General features: G+C 37.4%; 1 protein-coding gene across 1 annotated transcript in view; it reads left to right on the forward strand.

Annotated features, from left to right (window-relative positions):
- The window catches only part of ATR (ATR serine/threonine kinase), a 135,593-nt gene that overhangs the window by 31,626 nt on the left and 84,490 nt on the right, over positions 1 to 19,477 (forward strand). The window contains exons 17-21 of the mRNA XM_030816709.1: positions 4,783 to 4,875; positions 6,498 to 6,628; positions 8,945 to 9,088; positions 11,372 to 11,465; positions 12,375 to 12,500. Coding sequence (XP_030672569.1) covers positions 4,783 to 4,875; positions 6,498 to 6,628; positions 8,945 to 9,088; positions 11,372 to 11,465; positions 12,375 to 12,500 — 588 coding nt within the window. The remainder of the gene's footprint in view (positions 1 to 4,782; positions 4,876 to 6,497; positions 6,629 to 8,944; positions 9,089 to 11,371; positions 11,466 to 12,374; positions 12,501 to 19,477) is intronic.

The following is a 19,477-nucleotide window of genomic DNA, read 5'->3' on the forward strand; positions in this document are numbered from 1 at the left end:
TTTTATTTTGAAAAGGTTGATTTAAATTGCGTGGTCACATGCACAAGATCATGAACACAAGATCACATTTATTTTCTTATAGCATTGTCACAACTTTGTTTACATATTTACATATTTAGGGCATTAACAACGTATATTAGCATTGAAAAATGTGGACTTTTAAGTGTTTTTAGTAGATTTTATTTTTTCACTGAATAAAAATGTTGAAGTTTATTTTTCTTTACTACTTTTAAATTACATGTATATTAGCATATGTTTGTAGCTCTCCTCTCACCCTGCCCCTCCAACTACTCTTTCCTTACCTCAACAAATGAAACTTTTCAATTCTAACTGTAGTTTAATCCATTGTTGGATAGAAGGGAAGTTAGGAAATACGTTCTCTATTTTAAATCTTTCCCTACCATAAATTTGTATTTGAAATCACTTTACTGTTTATCTATCTTAAAAAAAATATATAAATCCTCAGAATTAAATTATTATTTTTTCTTTCAACTGCCCTCATTCCTCTAAGAGACTTAAAGGACTGTTGGCAAAATATTTTAACCCATTTATGCCAGAGGTTGCAAATTTTTTTGTGAAAAATTAAACTTTGATGATGACCTTGAGCAGTAGGATGTAAATAACTTCCACAAGCTTACCATTCCAATAATGAAACACTAGACATAAGTTCATTAAGAGAGATTTTTATCTCTGGTTTCTCATTTCCCATTCTAGTCTGGCTCTTTTCTCACTATTCCATGAAATTCCTTTTGTCAGTATCACCAACAGTCTTCTGGGCTATTAAATCTCGTAGTCACTTCTCTGTCCTATCTTATTCAACCTTTCAGTATCATTCAATACAATTGGCCATCCTTTCCTACATGGCATCTGTGATACCACATTGTCTTGATTTTCTTTTTTGCTTCACTGTTCACTCATATTTAGGCTTCTTTACTGGCTTTTTCCCTGTAAATTATCTACTTTATCCTCTAAATGTTAGAATAACTCAGGACTATGTCACTGGCTCTTTTTTCTCAGCCATCATTCTCTCCTTTAATGATCTTCTTTGATCTTTTTCTTTAATATGAGTTACACTTTGATAATTTTTAGTTGAAATTTCAGTCCAGACTGCCCCTGAGCTTGGTTTATATAGGTTAGGTCCTGGGAGGAAACAGATGGCATACACACAAACGTTTACACAGAAATAGTTTAAGAGAGGGGCTACTTTTAGTGACATGGCAAGGTTAAGGGAACCAGCAAGGAATGTTAAGGAACCCAGGTACTACAAACAGCAGAAAACTTAATGCCCCTCTTAGTTCTGGGAAAGGGGAAGAAATAGTGTTACTAGAACCTGATTGAGAGCCAGAACCATGAGGGGGGTCCTCTCATTGTAGAGGAACGTAGCCACTGCCAGAACTACCTCAAAACACAGACAGAGCAGGAAATATGAATACCATACTCTCTCCTCCTACCCTCTATTCTAGTGGTATTTCCTGCTGACTGAATTCAGTGGAAAGCCAGAGGGCAAGGGATCCTAAGTGATGCAGTCTGGTCAGTGTCCCAGGTATGGAGCAGGGCAGAAGGAGGCAGAGAATGGACCTGAGGATGACAGAGGATGGCAAACAGATATTCACCTTTTCGTCGTCTCTACTCTCATGTCTTATGAGCATCTCAAGCAATTCCAAATATAATTTGTTCATTAGAAATCTTTATTTTCCCTTTCTAACCTGTTTTTCTCCCAGTCTTTCCCATCTCAGTAATGGTATCACTATCTACCCAGTTGCATGAGACAAAACCTGAGAAGCATTCGTGAGCCCTCCATTTCCTTTATCCTTTTGTAATCAAACAATGAGCAAATCCTATCAAGTCTCTCCAAAATATATCTTTTCATTTCTGCTGCCACCACCCTTACACAAATAATGATCATTTTTCTCGGGACAACTGTGAACGTCTCCTAATGGTTCTGTCCTTTCATTCTTCCCTCTCTACAATTAATTATTTACACAGCCTTTGGAGTGCTCTTTTTACAAACTGATATCATTCCCTTGATTAAATTCCTTCTATGGTTTTCATTGCCCTTAACATAAAATAAAATCTGTAAGGCATACGTGATCTGCCTTCCTTTCTACTCTCACATAGTACAACTCTTTTCTTCCTTTCTCCCTATATTTCAACATGGTTTCATGGTTTCCTTTCTGTTTCTTAAACATGCCAAACTTTTTCCTGCTTCGAGATCTAGGCCCTGGATGGTCTCTTTGCTTGGAATAATCTCCTGGATCTTTCTCATTCTTTAGATTTCAAGAGTTTCCTGAGTACCCTGTCTCAACTCCCTTACCACATTTCTTGTCTATCACAGGATTGTGTTTATTTTCTTATAGCATTATCACAACTTTGTTTACATACTTACTTATTTAGTGTCTTCTATTGATACTAGTCTACCTTGTAAGCTAATGAGAGAGAATGACTTTGCTTATCTTGTACACCTGTACCCAGTACAGGATTCTAGGCATACGTAATAAGTATTTGGTGGTAGATAATATATTGGTAGGTAGATAAAGTTAAATAATTGTCTGAGTGCAAGAACTTTAATATTGGAATGTTGACATAGATGGTGTGATCCTTATCTGCTTTTTATTTAAGCAACATAGGCTGGAACCATACAGTTAGTGAATTGTGGCTTACCATTCCAAAGTTGAGTCTCAATCTAAATCAGAAGTTTGCAGAACAAAATGCAATTTTAGGTTTTAAAAACCAGATGATTTTCCTGTGCTAGGCAAAATAAAGATTTATCCTGACATCTAATCTGGAGAGACTTGTAGGATACCTCACTCCTCTCTATTACATGGTAGCACACACGCTCCTACCCTTTTCTTGGTAATGCATGGAACCTGAAGATACCTAAATCAGATGCCTCAACATCAAGCAGTGCAACTTTCTTATAGAGTTCAAAATGCTTTAGTTGCTACTCATTCCCAGCTCTTTTTTTTTTTTTTTGCTCCTTCCTTCTGCCTATACATAAAGACACGAAACAAAAGAATATTCTTCTTTACAGAGTGGTCACATTCTCAGTTTGTAATAATATGAACAAATTGATTTAATACTTAGCCATATACTAAGTCCTTAGTGAATGATACCTTTTTTTTTTTTTTTTGGAAGCAGAGTTTTGCTCCGTCACCCAGGCTGGACTGCAGTGGCGCAATCTCAGCTCACTGCAACCTCTGCCTCTGGCGTTTAAGCGATCTTCCCACCTCAGCCTTCTGAGTAGCTGGGACCACAGGTGCATGCCACCATGCTTGGTTAATTTTTTTGTAGAGATGGGGTTTTGCCATGTTACCCAGGCTGGTTTCAAACTTCTGAGCTCATGTAATCCACCTGCCTCAGCCTCCCAAATTGTTGGGATTATAGGCGTGAGCCACAGCACCTGGCCAATAAATGGTATCTTATTTAGCCTTTACAACAACTCTATGCAGTAGGTGATTTTATTGTTCACATTTTACAGACTTGGAAGAATTAAGTAACTTATAGAAGATCACACATTAGGAAGTGTCAAAATTAAGATTCAAACCTAGATTTGGCTGACTTAAAGCCCATGCCCTCTCCTCCAGGACCTTCTTCTAAGAAAGTATTAACTTGGTCGAGCACAGTGGCTTACACCTGTAATCCCAGCACTCTGAGAGGCCAAAGCAGGAGGATTGCTTGAGCCCAGGAGTTTGAGACCAGCCTGGGCAATGTGGCGAAACCCCATCTCTACAAAAAATTAGCTGGGCGAGGTGGCGTGTGGCTGTAGTCACAGGTACTCAGGAGGCTGAGCTGGGAGGATTGCTTGAGTCTAGGAGGTTGAGGCTGCAGTGAATCGTGATTGTGCCACTGCACTTCAGCCTAGGTGACAGAGACCCTTTTGAGAGAGAGGAATGAAAGAAGAGGAGAGAAAAGAAAAAAGAGAGAGAAAGGAGGAAAGAAAGAAATAGGAAGGAAGGAAGGAACTCCAAGAAAAAAGAGAAAGGAGGAAAGAAAGAAAAAGAAAGAAGGAGGGAGGGAAGAAGGAAGGAAGGAACCCTGTTTAAGTAAAAGAGGAAGAAAGAAAGAGAAAGAGGGAGGAAGGAAGCAAAGGAGGTAGGAATGGAAGGGAAGGAGGGAGGGAGGGAAGGAGGGAGGGAGGAAGGGACAGACGGAGGGAGGGAGGGAGGGAAAGAGGGAGGAAGGAAGGAAGGAAGGAAGGAAGGAAGGAAGGAACTAAGGAAGGAACTCTGTTTTCTTCAGGAAACCTAAAGTGTCATGGATGATGATATCTAGTCTGCAACTTTTGATGCCCATGGTCTTGTGCCTCTTTTCCCCTATTACTTCAGGGGATATTATCCCCTATGTCAGATCATTATTCTGGTAGGATACCTTTTCTTTAATTGTACTTTTCTACCTTCGCTCTAAATGTCATAGAATAAGGGCAGTCCCTTGTCTTTCTCTATTTTCTTCTTTCTTTTCCTCTCCACTCCACATCCCGACATGCATTAGATCCTGAGGATCCCACCCCAGCTCACTCCATGATTAAAAAACTCATCATTTTTTCATTGTACTGTACTGTTTAATCATATTTTTTCATGGTGACTATAAATCATTTCATTAGTTTCTTTAAATACTACATGTGAAGATATATGCTTTTGGAGAAACTTAATTCACTAAGTATTTATTTCCAATATGCTAATCTAGTTAGGTAAAATATAAATGACATTAATTAAATAATTAAAATGTCAACTTAAGAAATTCAATCTGTATAAAGCTTACATATTATCTGTTTTTATTTCTTAGGCTGATTATTTACAACCCAAATTGTTGGGCATTTTGGCTTTTTTTAACATGCAGTTACTGAGCTCTAGTGTTGGCATCGAAGATAAGAAAATGGTAAGTGGTGATAGTTGAGTTCCAGAGTGCCAAGATAGAATTCATACAGAATATAGATAAATTCTGCATCTAGCTACAAACATTCAAAGATGAGAAATAACCAAATATGACATTCTCTATTGCTGAAGAACTCATATACGCTTTTTGGGAGTCTAAAAATTGGAATCGTATTCGTTTCATTTCTTTAGTTTAGGAGGGATAGAACACCCAACCCAAAGTGACTAAAAAGAACTTGTGGCTGTGTTACTAAAAACATAAGGATAATGTAGCTTTAGGTATAACTTGATTTTGGACTCAAAAAAGTTCTCAGAGTCAATCTTTTGGCTCAGATTCATCTGGGTTGGCTCTGGACTTAAGAGCCAGTTAATGACCTCAATGGCTTCAAGCTCACGTCATCACAACATTTAGTCCAGCATTTGAAGAGAGAGACTAGCAATCACTGAAAGCTCAAACAAAAGTTGCATCATTGAGTCTCCTTGGTTTAGATTGGTCTGGTGTGGGTAATGGCCCATGGTATTTTTGAACACCAGAAATCTAGGGTTATTATAATGTAAAGCAACTTTATGTTTAAATGCTTGTGCCACAATGAAGTTTCATTATGACTGCTGCAACAGTTGGCCACCATTGGAAATTTTCATCCTATGAATTGGAGTAAAATTTTAGATATTGATAAAATTTCCCTTTCTGTTGCTTTTCACCTCTGCAGTCAGTAAGATTACAATAAAAACAAAAAACGCCTACGAATGGAAGCTTTTATTTCAGTGTATACTCCCCCCTCCTTTTTTTGTTTTTTATAATCTTAAGGAGCCAAGAAAGACATATGTTACCATATTAAACTTTGCAAATTTCAGCAACCAATGCCTGTTCTTTTGTTGTCAACTAGTAAATTTAATCCCCCAACCAATTACTATTCCATCTACGTGGCTTCTTTCTTACTGTTTCCTCAATTGCTATCCTAAGTGAGAGAACTACAGTTTGTCTTGTAAACCATAAGGAGCGAACATGTTTTGCCATATAAAGTCGACCAGAGAGTTTCTTTACCCCTTTATTATAAACTGGAGCTGCTGATAACAGGTCTGGTTCTGTGTTTTTCATGTGTTTCATTTTCTGAGTATATCATTAATTATTTGTTTTACTAAATTCAGGACATCTTGAATTTAATATCATTAGGACAAAAATTTCCTTAACTATTGATTACTATGAAATATTCCATTTACTTCAAAAATTTTTATATGGTCTCAAATTCAAATGATTTTAATTCAGCTTGTTTTATATATGTGTATGACAGTTTGGGATAGATATGAAAGAAATTAAACAATATACATTATACCTTTAATAAATTAGAAATTTTACTGTTCTAGATGAATACTGGGCTAAAATAACAAATCACCTTCAAGGGAAAAAACAAAAAAGAACTCAACTTGTATTTTTAAAATTTATAATTCCCACATAAGACATAAGCAATTGGACAAAACAAACTGGCCAACATTTATTCAATCTTTTGTGTTATCTGAGAATAGATGACACCCTGATATTGGGTGGGAAGCACTTGTCCTTAGGGCTCATCTGCTTCTGGCAGCATGTTTATAAGCTTTACTCTGAAGCACTACTTAACTCTATAGGCCTTGAACAGTTTGATGTCTTTGATGAAGTTAATGGGACCCAAACATGTCAGTTCTGTGAGGGTGAAGATGATGACCACACTGAGAACTGGCCTTCGATTCAAGGATGACTTTCCTGAATTGTGTTGCAGGTAAATGACTGCCTGAGTTTATTAATTTTTTTTTTTTTTGCATTTTCCAGTAGCACTAACCTGAATTCTTATCCCTTTGAGGGAAATTGGGTTCAAATAATAAATAAGGTAGAAAGACTATTTATTTGTATTTAAAACAGAATGTATTTACTTCTTTTAAAACATTTTACTATGGAAGTCTTTTAACATACTGGAAAGTAGAAGAGTTATCAATGAACCTACATACCTATTTCCCAACCTTAGCAGTTATCAACATTGCTAGTTTTTTTTAATCTATTTCTACCTTTTTGGTTGTTGGTTGGGTATTTTAGAGAAGATCCCAGAATCGTATCATTGTACTTGTAAATACTTTAGATGTATCTAATGGATGAGGGCATTAAAAAATAACCTTCATGAATTACTATACTTAACAGGATTAATAGAAATATCTAATCTAAAACTCAGTCCTTATTCACATTTCCTCCAGTTGTCTCAAAGGTATTTTTCCCAAAGATATTGTATGTATTATGTTGTATATGTCATTTCCCAGAGATGTTTGTATGCATCATAGTTTCTTGAATTAGACTATAAACGAAGTTTACATATGTGTATTTTGTTGCCTGGCTCCTTAAGTGTCTCTTGTAAACAGCTTCATCCCTTAAATTCCCTACCCACACATTTTACTTATTTTAGGCTGTTAAGATTTTAGGATGTAGGATTTGGCAAATAGCTAATTTAACTTTTCCCTCTCTCTTTTCTTTCCTCTCTGTTTTTTCTATAAATGGGTACCTATAGATGCTTGATTAGATTTAGGTTCAATTTATTATGATAACATACCTCATAGGTGAGGCTTTGTGCTTCTCTTGTGGCACCGTATGAGCCACATAATAATATCTGATTGTCCACTTTTAGTAATGGCAAGATTAGACAGTAGGTTTTATCAACCTGGATCCCTTTATTATAAAATTCCCCATTAATCTTTCATCTGATGATTTTAGCATTAATTAATGATCATTGCGTAAGTCCATTATTTCATTACAGTTGATAAAATAGTGATTTTCTAATTTTATTATTCCTTCTGTATTTACTAGGTGGGATTCTTCTTAAAACAAAATTCCTCATAAAATTTGGCTAGCCGGGCATGATTGTGCGTATCTGTCGTCCCAGCTGCTTAGGAAGCTGAGGTGGAAGGATCATTTGAGGCCAGGAGTTTGAGTCTCGCTTGGGCAACATAGCAGGACCTTGTCTTTAAAAGGAAAACAACCATAGTTCATATAAAGCAGTTCATAAATACTTGAATATTTCCCTTTAATTAATCAATTTAGGAATATAGGTTTGTGCTGTAGCAACCTCCAGTGAAGTTTTTCTTCTTTTATAATATCATTTTGATAACAGATTTTTATGTTTGGTTAATTTTTATCCATTACAATCACTATCCTTTTTTATTGCTGAAATTGTCCCGTCTTAAGCAAGTAGAAATCCCTTCAAGTTGGCATCTATGAGTTTTGATATGGCCTCCATTAATCTCTAATAGATTCTCTGCTTTCTGGCATGACAAGATGTCCTGGGCTCATCTTGCACATTTCCTGCCCCTGACTCAAAATTAGCGATTTCTTCAAGGAACCCTGGCTCTGGTTCTTTTGAGCCCAGATTAATTCCCAGCATAGGCACTCATTGGGCCTACTGTCATTGCTTCTAAGTCTTAAGTGAATGTAGCTACTAGAAAATTTTCATAAAGAATATGTTTTAAAATCATGTGAAGTACTTATTTTCTGTGTGCATGTGCTACCAACTGAATATTTAGTTAGGTTCACTTGTTTCAGTTTGTTTAAAATTTTTAAGGGTTGCTTTTTCCCTCTATTTTATTTAATTTAAAAGTTATATACGCTATTGCACTCCAGCCTGGGGGACAGAGCGAGACTCCGTCTCAAAAAAAAAAAAAAAAAAGTTGTATAAAACATTTGCATAGTCCCAAATTCAAGTCTGTGTAACAAATTATAGTCAGAAATCTAGATTCCAATTTTGACCTCTACAGATACCTATTTTTATTAATTTTTGTATATCCACCCTTTGTAAAAGAATAAACAAATACACACACACACTTTTTTTTTGTATTAATTCTGCCCCAAACACTGTTTTTCACCTTGCTTTTTTGACTTCATATAATTTGGACATCACTTTATTTGAATATATAGCACTGATCTTTATTCCATGTTTAAAGCTGCCTTTTAATCTATTGTTTGTATATATCATGTGTCTTCAACTAATTACTGATTGATAGAGCTTTACAAATAATAAAACTAACTGGACTTCATTTCTATTTGTTTTTTCACACAGAGCTTGGGACTGCTTTGTTCGTTGCCTGGATCATGCTTGTCTGGGCTCCCTTCTCAGTCATGTAATAGTAGCTTTGTTACCTCTTATACATATCCAGCCTAAAGAAACTGCAGCTATCTTTCACTACCTCATAATTGAAAACAGGTATTGTAACTGAAATTAACAGTAAAATAATAACTTTTTAAACTGTATTTTTGTGTCTCAAAATTACTGATGGTAATGTGGAACTGTCACTTTTTTGAATTTCAGGGTTCATCAATAAACAAAAGTAATTGGCATGTAATTACATATTGAAATGATGCTATTTCAGTTGTGGCATTGCTTCTATTATAATTATTTCTAAAGCTCACTAATTAATGGGTCAGCAGTTAAAAATTATTTTTCATTAATTCTGTAAATGTGAAACCTAATTTACCTTTCTTTGCACAGTCAAAAGGCAGATAGTTGAATAGCATGAGAAAGGTTAGGAGAGATGCCTATTTTCTGCAGCTTACCTTAGTTGAAACCCTTATTACTTCATTGCATTAAGCTTTGAACCAGCCTCTCTTCCTTTAAGCTTTTATCACTTTTCTTGATATTGTTACTAGAACTGTGTTTTAAAAATATCTCTTTATTGGTGTCATTCCAGCATACAAAGGCATTCTGAGATTCTCCGTTTCCTAATTGATAAATTCCAAATTGCTTAGCTTGATATTGAAGGCTTTCTAAAAATCTGGCCACAGACTATTTCTTACTATCTTCCCCCATAATTTTTCAAAACAGGCATTAGGCTATAGCCAATGTGGACTACTATTGACAGAACATACATTATTCTTTCCCATTTGTATTTTTGATTCAGGCTGCTTTTTAGACTGGGATATCTTTCTATATATTTACATTTTTTTCTGTGATTTTACTTAATGTTGTATATAATCATTCCTTTGCTTGTGAAAAGTTGAGATTGAAGTACTACTTATTCACCTACTCACCCATATGCTATTGCTGGTCCCTTTAGTCAGTTGCAGTAACTGTCTAATGAGGGAAAAATCATAAAAGAAGGAAAAGTTAATGTGTTTTTATTTAGTTAAAATACTTTTATTTTTGATATTTTGATATTTTGTGCATGATAAAACAACAAAATCATTTAGATTTTGGGACTACTTTTCAAGTACCTTTTAAATTTTTTTGTACATAGTCATATCTTTGCTGTTTATTACAGAAGTATCATTTCTCTACCTTTCTCATAATCATAAGAAAAATCCTGACCAGGCACGGTGGCTCATGCCAACAATACCAATACTTTGGGAGGACAAGGCAGGAAGATTGCTTGAGGCCAGGAGCCTGGGCAACATAGTGAGAACCCCATCTCTACAAAAAATACAGAAACATTTTAAAAAAAAAAGCAAAAAGAGCCTGTAATCCTAGCTACTGCAGGCTGAGGCAGGAAGATTGCTCGAACCCAGGAGTTTGAGGCTGCAGTGAGTTATGATCATGCTGCAAGATAGAAGACCTTAAGCTTGCTGAATGAAGGCACTACTTTGGCTTTATTTATTGTTCCATCCCCAGTGACTAGCAGAGTGCTTAGCATGTAGTAGCACATAGTAGTTATTTAATATATATTTATTGCATGAGTTAACGAAGACTAGGATTTAGAAACGCTTATATTTGGACCCAGAAAGATTAGAGCAGTTATTATATTAGAAGGAAATTAAAAATTATAGCCCCGATAAGGATTATTTATATATTTTTTTCTACAATTCTTCATGATAATTTGTGTATTGGGGTAGTCTTTGGCTGTCTATTGGTACATTCCAAATCACTCCAAAACCTAGCATCTTAAAACAATGAGCATTTTTATTTGCTCATAATTTTGCAATCTGCACTGTGCTCAGCTGGTCAGTTCTACTGGTCTTCCAAGTGGTCACTAATGTGGCCACATTCAGCTGGCAGGTAGACTGGGCTGGGCCTCTCTCTCATTCCGTGTAGTCTCACAGTCTCTCTCTCTGTACCACGGTCTGTCCATGTTGGTGGCCACACTTCTTACATAGTGACTCAGGGCTCTCCAGAACACACAAATGGAAACTTGCAGGCATTTTTAACACGTAGGTCCCAAATTGGCACCGCATATCTTCTGCCACAGTCTATTTGCTAAAGCAAGTCACACACTCAGCCCAGCTTGAAGAGGAAGGGACTGTATATATGGGTTTGTATGCTGAGAAGCATGGTTTATTGTAGCACTATTATAGAGTGATTTTCATAGCTTTGGTCATTTTCCACTAATAATTTAGCTGAGCATCTTAGACATAGTTAGAAAATACTTTGCAGCTCAGTAATCAACTAGTACTTTTAATTATGAATTAAATTGGCCTTAGTTTCAACTTTTACTTTACGTTTTTTTAGTATTCATATTCTTGGCAAATAATTCTTTTTATTCCAACTAACTATTAGGGATGCTGTGCAAGATTTTCTTCATGAAATATATTTTTTACCTGATCATCCAGAATTAAAAAAGATAAAAGCCATTCTCCAGGAATACAGAAAGGTATTTAATTTTTAATTTGTGGTTTAGGAGATCATTAATACAGAATTGTTCCGAAGTTCCAATACATTGAATAAAGGTCCTTTAGGATCATATCTAGGGATAATATAGTCCTATTCTGATGGCTAATTCCTGGTGAGTAGATAATGATTCCATGAATCCCTGAGTTTTGGAGGGAAGTTTTAGCATTTAGATTAAATATGTAACAGCATTAGATAGAACAGAGAGCAAAAAATACAATACCATTCTTATGCCTTTACTACCCAGACCAAAGTGTCCTTACTTATTGTCTCAAAAAGAAGAGCTACCACAGCGGCACACCCTAAGAGAAGAAAGGAAAGCTGTGAGATGATTCTAGTTTTGTTGTGCTACAAACCATGATATAGAAATGTCAGATGTCAATGATTCCTGAGATTTAGAAGGGGAATAATCTATAATTCCAGCATCTTAAATCTTAGTGAGCTCTTTAAAATTATGAAGATGTTAGTGGTGATTTCATAGAACTTCTGGGTAGAAAGTGGGATACCTGACCTTGGGTGTCACCTTGGGTAGTGAAAGGAAGTGAACTACCTATATAATCCATAGACCTTGTTCAAAGCTATTATGTAGCCCTTTGTAAATTAAGGGAAACTTGTACTTCCTGTCAAGAAGTACTTATTTTAGAGAAATAAATTCTTACTTAGTTGGGATAAAATTTTTCTCCAGGTCTAAAAATTTTACAATGAAATCTGTTTCCCTCAGAATTACTAAAAATGACTTATGCTATACAAAGGAAGGAATGGAAATTTTATTACTTTAAAAAATTGTTTTGGTATAGTTTAATGGTAACTATATAGAGAATTCAGGCCTTTGGAAATGGTTGTTAAAATAGTCGATTAATAAGGTCTGTCTCTCTGTGCTTTGTATGTATAGGAGACCTCTGAGAGCACTGATCTTCAAACAACTCTTCAGCTCTCTATGAAGGCCATTCAACATGAAAATGTCGATGTTCGTATTCATGCTCTTACAAGCTTGAAGGAAACCTTGTATAAAAATCAGGTATGCTAAGATAATATAATTAAAAATGTATAGCAAAGAAAGATTGGAGGCTTAAAGAAAAGATGACAAAATGACATTTTTGTTTGAGATTTAGTGAAAGAAGAAATTTTTATTTTACCTGAATTATGAGATCTGACTGAGAATTAGGAATCCATGAGATGCCCTTTGAGCTTGAATCTCAGGGATTTGCAGTTTTTGTTGTTTTTGAAGGATCATGATTTGATGGTTATATTTTAGGTTACTGCATCTTCGTAAGTAAAGATGTATATAATTGTATAATATAGCAGCAGTTTATGTAAGTCTTCTCACATATTTCCTATGGATATATGTCATATGAAATGTCAGCAATTTTAACATTGTACATTTTGACTGAATTAATGTTAGTTTTAATGAAGCTAAATCTTTAAGTTTACTTTTTCAAGGGGCAAGTGAACTTTATTCTTTTCTTTGGCAACATAATGTAGATTATCCCCAAACTTGATGATAGTGAGAACTGGTATTTAAAATACCAGATCACTGTATATGAATAAATTGGAAAAAATTTAACTGAATTACTCTTTTTTGCATATCTAGAACCCATATGGTAAGATATGAGAGCCTAAGACCCTCATGAATTTTGGGATTACCATTCTATAATGGAAGGGTTATATTTCCTTCCATTAATAGAAGCAAGCACTTACTTAGGATAAAAGATATACGTGATGGTAATGAGCACATGTTTCTGGGGCAGTGAGTTTGTGTAACCAGTGTGGGTAGCAGCCAGTGTGGAGATGATCCCAACAGAGGGGAGGAGCCTTGAATCTCCTCTAGGTTAAGTGTTATGCCTTCCTGACTATAGATGTGCATTATCAATGTTACAGCCTCTATTCCTGCTCTAAACTACAATGAAACTACCCTGTGCTTGTCCCTAGCCCCATACCTTTACCTGGTTTTCAGGTAACTCAAAGGACTTTTAGTCTTTTAATTTAATATAGAGATTTATGAATCACAAAGGTTTTCTCCTCTTTGCATAGAGGTTTTCTAGTTTAGGTTATTTCCAAGCAGATAGCACAGTCATGGTCTAACATAAGGAAACTTCACCTTGATCATCACTTCCTAGATATAAATAACTAAATCTGAGAATTCAAGGAGATTTCTTACAGTCTTAAGGAAAGCTGCAGCTGCCCCACTTTGCCTCCTGGATCACAAAAGATAAATCATATCTGGCAACTCCTTTACATTTCTTCAATGTAAAGCCCCGATGCTAATAGATTACCTAGACAGAATAAGAAAAGAATTGTACTTGCAGGAGTCTTGAGTAGTCTGATTAAGATATAATAGCCATATATTGTTATGAGATTTTTTTTTAAGTAAGGATTTAATGTAGTTTGGCATCTATAGCTGAATAAATTTATGGCAGGCTGGTAAGAAAAAACTAAAGGCAAGGAAGTTTGGAAGATCCATGGGGAGGTAAGAAAAGAATAAAGATCCAGAAGCACATGTCTTCCTAACCATACTCCAGCAGACACTGGCCCAAAACACCTGGGAATAAAGAGAGAAGGAAATGGGTTTTTTCCCAACAGTGGCAAGAAGATAGCATTAAAGCTGAAGACAATTGAATTAAGACTTCGAATAGTACTGTCCAAAGGACCTTTCTGTGAGGATGAAAATATTCTATATCTGTACTCTTCAGCAGTAGCCACTAGCCACATGTGGCTCTCTTGAGCACTTGAAATATATGTTCAAACATTATGTTCTGAGGAACAGAATTTTTAGTTCTCTTTAATTTTGCTAGTTTAAATTTATTTACTTTTAGAGACAGGGTCTCTCCAGTACAGGGGTGTGATGATAGCTCCCTGCAGCCTCAAACTCCTAGGCTCAAGCAATTCTCCCACTTCAGCCTCCTGAGTAGCTAAGATTACAGGTGTGTGCCACCATGCTCACCTAATTTTTTTTTTTTAAGAGATAGGGTCTTGCTATGTTGCCCAGGCTGGTCTTGAACTCCCGGCCTCACACAATCCTCTTGCCTGGGCCTCCCAAAGTATTGGTATTACAGGTGTGAGCCACTCTACCTGGCCTAATTTAAATTTAAATAGCCACATGTGGATAGTAGCTATTGTATTGGACAATGCAGCTCTACAAGTTGGTTGAACCTACCGGAATACCACCAGAGCATGAAACTGACATAAGATAAGAGGATTAGAGACCAGTCTTTGTAGTCAGTACTCTTAGAGTCCATGAGACAACAGATGCAAAAGATCCTGTTTTAGAATTTAAAACTGTAGCCACAGGGAGAGGAAAAGATACTTTAAGAGTGGATTGAAAGGAGGTTTTTATGTAAAAATACACCTAAAGTTGTAGTAGGAGTGGCTAAATTCCAGTGTAATGTAGCAACAAAGCAAACTCCAAGACGTGGTGATATGAAAGTTAATAAGATGATGGCTGATGTAGCATTAGATACTTAACTATTTTTATGGAATGACCCTGCAAAAGCCCTGTACTGATGGGTAGTCCCAGACAGTCATTGACATTGAAGAGATGACACCTTCTACTTATTTTTAAGGAGGAATATATATTTTTGAAGGAATAGAAGACTTCTAAGCTCAGTGGATGGCAGAAAATGATTTCTATGTAGAAAAGTCAGACTAGAGATCAAATTTAGAAACCATATAATTGGTTTCTGAAGATTGATACTAGTCAGGTTTAAGGAATCCATTTCATAAAATCCCAAAAAGATAACTTTGTAAGAAGCCAAAATAAACCTTTATGGCAATGCAGAATTCTAATAAAATGACATTTACTAATGATTACACTTAAGAGGAGAGGCTATTGAAAATAAAACTGGGAGGTGGAGCCAAGATGGCCAAATAGGAACAGCTCCAGTCTACAGCTCCCAGCGTGAGCGACACAGAAGACGGGTGATTTCTGCATTTCCAACTGAGGTACCGGGTTCATCTCACTGGGGAGTGTCGGACAGTGGGTGCAGGACAGTGGGTGCCGTGCACTGAGCATGAGCCGAAGCAGGGTGAGGCATTGCCTCACCCGGGAAGTGCAAGGGGTCAGGGAATTCCCTTTCCTAGTCAAAGAAAGGGGTGACAGATGACACCTGGAAAATCGGGTCACTCCCACCCTAATACTGTGCTTTTCCAATGGTCTCAGCAAACGGCACACCGGGAGATTATATCCTGCGCCAGGCTTGAAGGGTCCTACGCCCACGGAGCCTCATTCATTGCTAGCACAGCAGTCTGAGATCAAACTGCAAGGCAGCAGCCAGGCTGGGGGATGGGTGCCTGCCATTGCCGAGGCTTGAGTAGGTAAACAGTGGCCGGGAAGCTCAAACTGGGTGGAGCCCACCGCAGATGAAGGAGGCCTGCCTGCCTCTGTAGACTCCACCTCTGGGGGCAGGGCATAGCCAAACAATGGAACACCTCTGCAGATTTAATGTCCCTGTCTGACAGCTTTGAAGAGAGTAGTGGTTCTCCCAGCAAGCAGCTGGAGATCTGAGAACGGACAGACTGTCTCTTCAAGTGGGTCCCTGACCCCTGAGTAGCCTAACTGGGAGGCACCCCCAGTAGGGGCAGACTGACACCTCACACGGCTGGGTACTCCTCTGAGACAACTTCCAGAGGAACGATCAGACAGCAACATTTGCTGTTCACCAATATCCGCTGTTCTGCAGCCTCCACTGCTGAAACCCAGGCAAACAGGGTCTGGAGTGGACCTCCAGCAAACGTCAACAGACCTGCAGCTGAGGGTCCTGACTGTTAGAAGGAAAACTAACAAACAGAAAGGACATCAACACCAAAACCCCATCTGTATATCAGTATCATCAAAGACCAAAGGTAGATAAAACCACAAAGATGGGGAAAAAACAGAGCAGAAAAACTGGAAACTCCAAAAATCAGAGCGCCTCTCCTCCTCCAAAGGAAAGCAGCTCCTCACCAGCAATGGAACAAAGCTGGATGGAGAATGACTTTGACGAGTTGAGAGAAGGAGGCTTCAGACGATCAAACTACTCTGAGCTAAAGGAGGAAGTTCGAACCCAGAGCAAAGAAGTTAAAAACCTTGAAAAAAAACTAGACGAATGGCTAACTAGAATAACCAATGCAGAGAAGTCCTTAAAGGACCTGACGGAGCTGAAAACCATGGCGCGAGAACTATGTGACAAATGCACAAGCCTCAGTAGCCAATTCGATCAACTGGAAGAAAGGATATCAGTGATGGAAGATCAAATGAATGAAATGAAGCAAGAAGAGAAGTTTAAGAAAAAAGAATAAAAAGAAACGAACAGAGCCTCCAAGAACTATGGAACTATGTGAAAAGATCAAATCTATGTCGGATTGGTGTACCTGAAAGTGACAAGGAGAATGGAACCAAGTTGGAAAACACTCTGCGGGATATTATCCAGGAGAACTTCCCCAACCTAGCAAGGCAGGCCAACATTCAAATTCAGGAAATACAGAGAATGCCACAAAGATACTCCTTGAGAAGAGCAACTCCAAGACACATAATTGTCAGATTCACCAAAGTTGAAATGAAGGAACAAATGTTAAGGGCAGCCAGAGAGAAAGGTCGGGCTACCCACAAAGGGAAGCCCATCAGACTAACAGCTGATCTCTCTGCAGAAACTCTACAAGCCAGAAGAGAGTGGGGGCCAATATTCAACATTCTTAAAGAAAAGAATTTTCAACCCAGAATTTCATATCCAGCCAAACTAAGCTTCAAAAGTGAAGGAGAAATAAAATCCTTTACAGACAAGCAAATGCTGAGAGATTTTGTCACCACCAGGCCTGCCCTAAAAGAGCTCCTGAAGGAAGCACTAAACATGGAAAGGAACAACTGGTACCAGCCACTGCAAAAACATGCCAAATTGTAAAGACCATCGAGGCTAGGAAGAAACTGCATCAACTAACAAGCAAAATAACCAGCTAACATCAACTGACAGGATCAAATTCACACATAACAATATTAACCTTAAATGTAAATGGGCTAAATGCTCCAATTAAAAGACACACACTGTCAAATTGGATAAAGAGTCAAGACCCATCAGTGTGCTGTATTCAGGAAACCCATCTCACATGCAGAGATGCACATAGGCTCAAAATAAAGGGATAGAGGAAGATCTACCAAGCAAATGGAAAACAAAAAAAGGCAGAGGTTGCAATCCTAGTCTCTGACAAAACAGACTTTAAACCAACAAAGATCAAAAGAGACAAAGAAGGCCATTACATAATGGTAAATGGATCAATTCAACAAGAAGAGCTAACTATCCTAAATATATATGCACCCAATACAGGAGCACCCAGATTGATAAAGCAAGTCCAAGAGACCCACAAAGAGACTTAGACTCCCACACAACAATAATGGGAGACTTTAACACCCCACTGTCAACATTAGACAGATCAACGAGACAGAAGGTTAACAAGAATATCCAGGAATTGAATTCAGCTCTGCCCCAAGCAGACCTAATACACATGTACAGAACTCTCCACCCCAAATCAACAGAATATACATTCTTCTCAGCACCATGTCGCACCTATTCCAAAATTGACCACATAGTTGGAAGTAAAGCACTCCTCAGCAAATGTAAAAGAACAGAAATTATAACAAACTGTCTCTCAGACCACAGTGCAATCAAACTAGAACTCAGGATTAAGAAACTCACTCAAAACCGCTCAACTACATGGAAACCGAACAACCTGCTCCTGAATGACTACTGGGTACATAACGAAATGAAGGCAGAAATAAAGATGTTCTTTGAAACCAACAAGAACAAAGACACAACATACCAGAATCTGTGGGACACATTTAAAGCAGTGTGTAGAGGGAAATTTATAGCACTAAATGCCCACAAGAGAAAGCAGGAAAGATCTAAAATTGACACCCTAACATCACAATTAAAAGAACTAGAGAAGCAGGAGCAAACACATTCAAAAGCTGGCAGAAGGCAAGAAATAACTAAGAACAGAGCATAACTGAAGGAAATAGAGATACAAAAAACCCTTCACAAAATCAATGAATCCAGGAGCTGGTATTTTGAAAAGATCAACAAAATTGATAGACTGCTAGCAAGACTAATAAAGAAGAAAAGAGAGAAGAATAAAATAGACGCAATAAAAAATGATAAAGGGGATATCACCACCAATCCCACAGAAATACAAACTACCATAAGAGAATACTATAAACACCTCTACGCAAACAAACTAGAAAATCTACAAGAAATGGATAAATTCCTCGACACATACACCCTCTCAAGACTAAACCAGGAAGAAGTTGAATCTCTGAATAGACCAATGACAGGCTCTGAAATTGAGGCAATAATTAATAGCTTACCAACCAAAAAAAGTCCAGGACCAGATGGATTCACAGCCAAATTCTACCAGAGGTACAAGGAGGAGCTGGTACCATTCCTTCTGAAACTATTCCAATCGATAGAAAAAGAGGAAGTTCTCCCTAACTAATTTTATGAGGCCAGCATCATCCTGATACCAAAGCCTGGCAGAGACACAACAAAAAAAGAGAATTTTAGACCAATATCCCTGATGAACATCGATGCAAAAATCCTTAATAAAATACTGGCAAACCGAATCCAGCAGCACCTGAAAAAGCTTATCCACCGTGATCAAGTGGGCTTCATCCCTGGGATGCGAGGCTGGTTCAACATATGCAAATCAATAAACCTAATCCAGCATATAAACAGAACCAACAGCAAAAACCACGTGATTACCTCAATAGATGCAGAAAAGGCCTTTGACAAAATTCAAGAACCCTTCATTCTAAAAACTCTCAATAAATTAGGTATTGATGGGATGGATCTCAAAATAGTAAGAGCTATTTATGACAGACCCACAGCTAATATCATACTGAATGGGCAAAAACTGGAAGCATTCCCTTTGAAAACTGGCACAAGACAGGGATGCCCTCTCTCACCACTCCTATTCAACGTAGTGTTGGAAGTTCTGGCCAGGGCAATCAGGCAGGAGAAGGAAATAAAGGGT

Source organism: Nomascus leucogenys, chromosome 8 (assembly GCF_006542625.1).
Source record: "Nomascus leucogenys isolate Asia chromosome 8, Asia_NLE_v1, whole genome shotgun sequence".
NCBI classification, from domain to species: Eukaryota; Metazoa; Chordata; class Mammalia; order Primates; family Hylobatidae; genus Nomascus; species Nomascus leucogenys.